Source organism: Daktulosphaira vitifoliae, unplaced genomic scaffold (assembly GCF_025091365.1).
Source record: "Daktulosphaira vitifoliae isolate Bord-2020 unplaced genomic scaffold, ASM2509136v1 Scaffold_2, whole genome shotgun sequence".
Lineage (NCBI taxonomy): Eukaryota > Metazoa > Arthropoda > Insecta > Hemiptera > Phylloxeridae > Daktulosphaira > Daktulosphaira vitifoliae.
The window spans coordinates 43,719,346-43,727,810 of NW_026099573.1; the positions used below are offsets into that span (position 1 = coordinate 43,719,346).

Genomic DNA, 8,465 nt, shown 5'->3' on the forward strand with positions numbered 1-8,465 from the left:
AAATGATACCCGGTCTCCGAAGAGACCTATCCGATGGTCTGGATGCTTCGTCAAAAAGACTTGGCCGTTCGCCGTTGGCGGCTCTACTCCATCATTGTAAAAAAAGTGTCAATAAAAAAATAAACGTGTGCACCCTAGCACGGTCAATAACAGAAGAAAGAATAGAGAAGAGTCAACACCGATCTAACGGCAATTTCAAATCGATAACGGCCAGTCTTTTTGAAAGGAATCAATACTGATAAACAATTCGATTTTAATTATATTTCTCTTTTATCGCCTTATCTAGCGGTCAGCGGCAAAATAATGAGTGGTTGACACCGCTGTGTCAGAAAAAGGTTTTTTCGCGCGATAAAATAAATAAGTAGACATAACAAAAAATCATAAACGGTCCACCTTCGAATTTGTGACGTTACAAGATAATATCCTTTTTTATATAAGCTAGCGAAATATGTATGTAAACTTATGTAACTAAATAAAACCAAACATTTTGTAGTTTTATATTTATTTTGCCAGTAATTGAATGAAATATAATAAACGGATCATCTTATGTTAAGAAAATATATTGAAATATTCTTCAAAACAAGCTTATTGACACAAATAATTTTGAAGCAGTACCAACTATCGAAAAATAAATATATAAGTAAAATTTTGAAGTACACCTGTAACTTGAATAGATTTCATGTTATTCATATATTTATATTATTGATATTTAGCTACTCTTTTTATAAAAAATATAATATTTTTAATTTGTTTTTTAAACATGAAGTATATTTTAATATTATAAATTATTCTTATATAGTTATTTTCCATCAATTTCTTTTATATAAGTTTAAAACTAAATTATTTTAATATATTTAATCAAATTTATTGATATATACGTATATCTTCTTCTTGTTTCTTCATTTTCTTAGCCTTAATCCCAACTACTTAGGTTAGCCACCCTTATCCTAAACTTCCACTTAACAAGATCTTCCACATCATTTACACTTATATATAGTAACTCAAAATAAAAGGAGAAAATTATTAAGAAGATAGTTATTTTAGTAATTAAAAGGATAATTTATTAAAAATTATTTATATTTGTTGGTATTATATGAGCATGAGAATAATTGAGTTACTATAATATTTATTGAATAATGAAAATGATACAATATAATTTTTCTCTCGGGATATGAGTACGAGGGTATATTAGAAGATGTAAAATATAGAAAAAAACAAGTGATGTTTGAAAATTAATTAATATAATAATAATTTGAAATAGAAATTATTGTGATTAATTATCACACATAGATCATCAACAACGCCACTCGTACCAGTAGTTATCTAGGCTTGTGCTGACTGTGAGTCGAGTCAATAAAAACCTCGAGTAGTATAGGAACCACAAGTGGGTTCTCTATCTTCGCAAGAGAGTCTTTATTAGTATTGACTACACAGTTAACCCACTCAAAGATTAGACTAGGCTGGCTAACTTCGTACAAACGTTATTGATTCTCTTTATTTATTTAGACAATATTTTATTCTAGAGATCACTTTACTTTTTCTGGTTTCCTACTTAATTTATGTACTCATTATATTTACTTTGAATATGAATTTACCTTAATGATTTCAGGACTAATGTTGAAAAAATGAATATACTTCAATTTTCTATGTAAAATCGTATTTTGTCAAGCCACTTCTTGCATTCGTTAAAAGTTCATAAGGTGAAGTGGTAGTGAGAGAGATTGACAGTTTTTATGCCCTTTTATATTAAATTTAATTCATCTATCTATGCAAGAAGTGTCACGACCTTTTACTATTATCTGTTTATTACTCAATTTGTGTTATTTATTACATATTATTTTACTTAAAATAGATAATTTGTCACAACTAAAGAATTTCTTATAATTATTACAGTAGATTTATATCAATGTATTTTTAGACATATTTCTTNACAGATTTCGTTTTCTCTCTTCTCATTACATGACCAAACCATCTAAGTCTATTTTCTCTCATCTTATCCACTATTAACGCTACACCTATACTCCCTCTTATATGCTCTTATCTTTTCTAGTTACTCCACTCATCCATTAAAGCATTTACATCTCTGCTACACTCATTATCTACTCTACTTTCTTATCAACTGCCCAACACTTTGAACCATACATCATAGCTGGGTTTGAGTTATTTTATTGTGTATACCTTATTTGTGTTTAAAACTTCTTTTAGTCTATAAAGACATTATTACCATAAATAAATAATATTGAGTAAAAATTGGCATTTCTGGTAAATACTTCATTTATTTTCTTGAGCATTACAGAATACTAAGGTAAGTCAATTTATATTATCCCATTTATTTAGAGTTAATAATCTGAGTAAAGAACAATAAAGCAATAGATCTATAATCTCCTTTTAACATCAAGAATAATTTTGCTAGTTTGTTCACACCTACTACATATACACATTACAGGGTCTCGAGGGTCGGATTACCGCCCCGTGCCTAAAAAGAGTTTAAAAACCTAATGTGTATTTGATTGTATTAATAGACACTTCGACTGGGTATTCGAGGGTCGGATTACCACCCCGTTACCTCAGTGTCCTATTAAAGGTGTTTACAAATTTATTAGCTCATATTCCTCAATAAAGAGGACATACATTTATTTCTTCATATCTACTTGTCTTTATTGTTCTAAACCCTCGAACCATACGACCCCGATAGAATCACAACATCAGGTTCTCACCTTATACAAAAACCCAAGACCCCATCATTCATTTCCATTATTATTATCATCATCATTATTTTTATTTTATTTGAATTATAACAGTTTTATTGAGTAGTTCTATAAATTTTACTTCTATACATGATAAAATATTTGATTGGGAGATATTTTACATTTATTCGATTACAAAATTATTAAATATGTACTTCAATGAACAATATACCTTGATCTATAATTTAAATTCGAATTAAATTAATAGTATCTTCTATAGTCATTTTATTACATACTATGTAATTTATAATAGATAATAAATTATTACATTAACATATAGTATACATTAATATTGTTTTATTTTTATAATCCGTTAAGAAAGTTAATCAAGGATAATATTTTTATAGTAATAAACTAAATTTTCTTAGAATTTTTTTATATTGTTATATAAAAAATCCTTAATAATAATAAATCCTTGCTTCGAATATAGACTCTGCAATGAGTTTGAAACGTCAGTCCAAAACTGAATACATCTGTAAATATTTCAAATAAAGTGCTAATATCTTTTAAAATACTGATTTAGAAGTTGTTTTTAATCAAGCATTTTCTTAGTTAGATTATTTTCTTATTTTTAAATTAGTTATACATTTATCTTTCCATTTAAAAAACTTAAGTTGATACTATTTTAAAGAAGAAAGGAGTGATAGGACTAATTTTTTTTAATTATAAAACATAGCATAAAATAAACTTTTGAAAGGTTATTATATGTTTTATACTTAAAAAGATATTAAGTATAACGCAGTTAATTAAACGCATTGTACAACCCATATATATATATTTTTTTTCTATCATGGGATATATTTTCAGCCTGATTTAAAATTCGAATAATAATTTTTTCTCGTTATAATTTTATTTATTTTTCAAATTTCATAGATTTTTGTTTAATATATGGCTCATTAAAATATCATGGCCGAAAAAATTTGAATCAACAATAAAAAATAACAACAATTATTTAGTGATGTGCCAAACTCAGTACTGACAAATTGTTTATCCAAATTGTTTTTTTGGTGTACGAAATTATTTTTAATTGTTAATTTTATATATTTTAATGAAAATGAATAGTGTTTTTTTAAAGTTATTTAATGGAAGTATTAAACAAATTAGTAAAAGCAGCATAGAACGAAGAGTTTATAAAAATGGCTGGTCAACTGCTAGTAGGGCCTTATATGCTAACGAATGTAAATCACATGGAAGTCGTAACGGTATAGTGTTGGGTATGTACCAAAATGGCAATTCTATTGAATTCTCTACGGAAGCAACAGCATTTAACGATAGATCAGGTGGAATTTTACAAAATCTTGTCGCAAATTCAAGTGTTAAGGTGGGTGATGCAATTTTATTCAACAATTTAGATAAAGAATACCCAAATGTAGCGATAGCAAACGTTGGTGCAAAAGGTGTGTCTATGGATAAAAATGAACTTATGGACATAGGTAAAGAAAATATACGTCGAGCGATTGGAAAAGCTGTTGTTCTACTTCAAAACGAAGGTAGCACAAAAATTTTTACGGATGGAATGACAAGTCCCGAATCAGTCGCCGAAGCTGCAACACTAGCTAGCTGGAAATTTGAAGGAACGAAGTCAACAAAAAATCAAAGTCCACCAGCAACTGTCGAACCATTTAATCAAGATGACCGTAATCTTTTTGATCAAGGTGCAGTTTTCGGTGGGGCACAAAACTTAGCTAGAATGTTCACAGAAATTCCTGCAAATATATTGACACCAAGTGTTTTTGCGGATAACATGACCAAAACGTTATGTCCTTGTGGGATAACAGTCGATATACAAGATAAAGATTGGATAGAAGCGAAAAAACTATATGGTGTTCTAGAAGCTTCTAAAGGTTCATGCGAACAACCTTTATTCGCAGTTTTAGGATATTGTGGTGGTGACAAAACTCAGAAACCATTAGCTTTTGTTGGTCATGCTACCACGCACGATACAGGTGGTATTTGTTTGCGGAAATGCTCTGATCAAGTAAATAAGAAGCAGCATTTAGCTTCAGGTGCTGCTCTTGTAGGTATGATGAAAGGCATAGCTCAACTCAGTCTTCCAATCAATGTTTATGCTTACATTCCTTTATTTGAAAATGCTACTAGTGGTACTGCTATGCACGTGAGTGACGTGTTTACAGCTCTCAATGGAGTCTCTATTAATGTAGATGACACTAAATATGCTAGTCGATTAGCTATGGCAGATACACTTGTTTATGCATCACTCACTAGACCACAAACGCTAATCAATGTTAATACATTAAGTGGAGCTACTCATCGAGTATTTGGAGAATTTGCTACACCATTATTTACAACTAGCAAAACTCTAAGCCAAGAATTTCAGAGAGCTGGTGCTACTACAGGTGATCGTGTTTGGTTATTACCATCCTATGATCGCAAACGAAAAATGGTTACATCGGACCCATTGGCCGATATGTCAGTTGTAGGTGAAGGTGGCAGCACTATCGATGATATTGCAAAGAACGCGGCTTTCGGTAAAGAGTTTGTGGCACTCGATTCTGACATAGAATACGCACATTTGGACATCGGTGGAGTCACTATAAATACTGATACCATCACTTACCCATATCTTAGAGAAGAATTTGCAACCGGCCGATTAACTAGAACACTAATTCAAATGGTATATCAGAGAGTATGTCCCCATAACCCACCACCAACTAGTGAATTTAATAAACAACGTAATTAAATGTAATAATTCTAATCAAAATTATTAAACAATTATCAAAATTAGTCACATATTTTTTTATTAAAATATCATTAGTTCATTATCTACAACATTTAGTCATATTTTCTGAAGAGATATTTTGTAAAATTTATGATTACATAGAAATTTTTTTTAAAAAATTGACAAGTATTTAAAAAAAGTTTTTTTTGAAAAATGATATGAAGAAATTATTTATAATTAATAATTATTATTAATTATGAGTAGAAATTATTCACATGCATGTCAAGTTAAAATTAAATTTTCAATTTCCTTAAATGTGGACAGATTATATGTTCGTATTCATAAATATTACAGTTAAATTATTTCAATAATGTAAAAAGAATACGATTAAAAAAAATCAATTAATTAAAAACACTAGAAGTATAATAATTCACAACCCATCATTAAGCACTGCCTAATTTGGCCAACTGAATAAACTTAAGGCTATTATTTTTGATACATCATAATATGTTGAAACATTTACATTAGATAAATAAAAGTAAAATACTTTAGGAATATGATTTTATTAAAACCTTAAATACAATACTTACACTACTACGAGTAATAAATTTGGATGATTAAAGCGATGAAACAATGACGTTGTATATGGTATCTATTTATTATATCATAATATAATTCAGTATTAATTATAAAAATACTGCTGGACTTTTTCTAGTGGGAAGTAAAATTGGCGAGCTATAAATTTTCTATTTTTTTTTTACTCTTTAGTTTTAAATAATGACAAATAGTAATTATTTAAAAATATCGCAAAAGGAAAATAATTATAGTGAATAATTTAAAGGTGTTTCTCGATCCCTATCGTAAAAGTGGATACATTGTCTCCGATATATCGAAATTATGCTTTTACTGAGTTTCTCACACCTAAACATCTAATTTTCTATGTTAAAACAAGTTTCCATATAGAATAAAAAACTTAAAATGATTAAATATAATGAAAAAAATTTGCAGAATAAAGGGAAAAACAAAAAAAATATATATCTGTCTAAATCAAAATTTAATAACTTTTAAAATATTAAGTGAGTTAGAAATGAAAAACTAACAAATTTTTATAAAAAAAAATTATATTTAAAATCAAAACTACATTAAATTTTTTAGACGTTTAAAAAACTTTAAACCAATTAAAGTTATAATAAATAGATAAATTATTATATAAATATAATAATTGTAAATTCTCATACGGTCACATTTTTCATTATAAATTCAATAATAGTTTTAAAAAGTGTCACAGGCGCTTTCGGAATTCTGTTATAAGCAGTAATATACATAAAACCTTATTTTACTATTCTGTATTATTTTATCTTCGCAACACAATTATTTTAATCATGTAAATTTTTAATAGCTATATTTAATATGATAAAAAGACCTCTGAAGGTAATACATATAAGTGAACAAGTTTTTTAGTAAAACATTTTTTATTAACTTAACTATATAAGTGATTTTTGTAAATAAGAACTTCAAATAACATTTTACTGTAAAAGAACACAGGCCAATAATGTGCACATCAATATCACGACATGTAGACTTAGATAATTAGAAATAAAAATGATCATCTGTCCTAATTCATGATGCCTACAAAATTTGATAAATGTATTATCTTTTTTTAATTTTAAAAATCATAAATGTGAAGTATAAATAAGTAATTCAAAATATTTAAGTTTTGCTAAACCTCTGAGTCAGAAACTTGTTAACTATAAGCTTGATAATTATATATATATAAAGAAAACAACGTTATATATTCATTGTAATTTTAAATTTTAAGTTCATTGTGTGATCGACTGATATGAATGATAAGAGGATGTATACTCTTATCATCATAGCAGTCGACACACATGATATAGTTAATGTATTACAAATTACTTATTTTTCTTTTGCAACTCTTAAATAATTTTAAGTATAAAATCTTAATGAATATTATACTATTAATATTATAATATAAACTTCTATTGTTGTTTTCTTTACATTTCAGGTAATGCTTTTCTTTTATTGTTTAAATAATAAATATGTATAAAAAAATAAAATATAACTTTACATTTCAGTACAGAAACGCAACTTGGGTTTTTATTAAAAAAAAAGAAGGGATTAATCCAACAAGATTATAAACTCCATTATATATATTTATAAATAATATTCTTATATTTACATTAAGTTTATGATTGACTAGTATGACAAAAACTATTAATTTTTCAGTGCTGTATATTTTATTTTACAAAGAAAAGTAACTAGATCATTAGATCATTAGAAATATTATAAAAAAAATTAAATTACAATCAAATTGGCATGTTTATTTTGGTGAAAATGTACTTGTAACAGTTTTTTTTATTTAATTAATTCGAAATTGTTGAAACTTTCTTCAAAACAATTAATACTTGGTCTTAATAAAATCACTTGCTCTTATTATTTCTTCGAAATATTTAATCGTTTAAAATAGTATGCATGAAAATTTCTCTAATATCAATAAATAAGCTCAATCAAGTTTAGTTATCAGTAAACTTTTATGTTCTTCCTAGAGAATTATTTATGCATACAGTTTTTAAAGTTTTAAGTTCATTTTGTGAACCCCGAAGAAAAAGAATTGAATAATATTGTCGTCGGAAACCTAACTTAAAAAAAATAAATAATTCGCTGATTATCCATTTAAAATTGATTGATACTGTATAACAAAATATTAAATTTAACACGAATCTCTAATTTTATTGAATTTTCTAACTTTATATTCTTACAAACTCTTAATTAAATAGGAAACTTCATCATTTATTTACAATAATATGCTTTACGTAATGTTGGTAATAATAAATACAATTTTTATTTCCATCTAAAATAAAATTTTAATTTTAATTCAAGTTCTTTTAAATAAATTCATATAATAAAATAATAATACTATGCTATATTATTCATGTATGTGTTGAATTTATCTATACTATTAATAACTATATCGTTAATAATTCAGCAACTTAAAAAAATATCCAGTAAATAAATTA

General features: G+C 26.6%; 1 protein-coding gene and 1 long non-coding RNA gene across 2 annotated transcripts; both read left to right on the forward strand.

The window, feature by feature from the left end:
- Positions 1-3,873: 3,873 nt before the first annotated feature.
- Positions 3,874-5,448, forward strand: LOC126898304 (cytosol aminopeptidase-like). Its single transcript, XM_050672246.1, has one exon. It carries the CDS (start codon positions 3,964-3,966, stop codon positions 5,446-5,448), a length of 1,485 nt encoding a protein of 494 aa, XP_050528203.1. The 5' UTR covers positions 3,874-3,963.
- Positions 5,449-7,196: 1,748 nt separating this feature from the next.
- Positions 7,197-7,597, forward strand: LOC126898386 (uncharacterized). Its single transcript, XR_007702240.1, has 2 exons — positions 7,197-7,453; positions 7,524-7,597. It is a non-coding gene; the product is annotated as an uncharacterized LOC126898386 (long non-coding RNA).
- Positions 7,598-8,465: the final 868 nt, after the last annotated feature.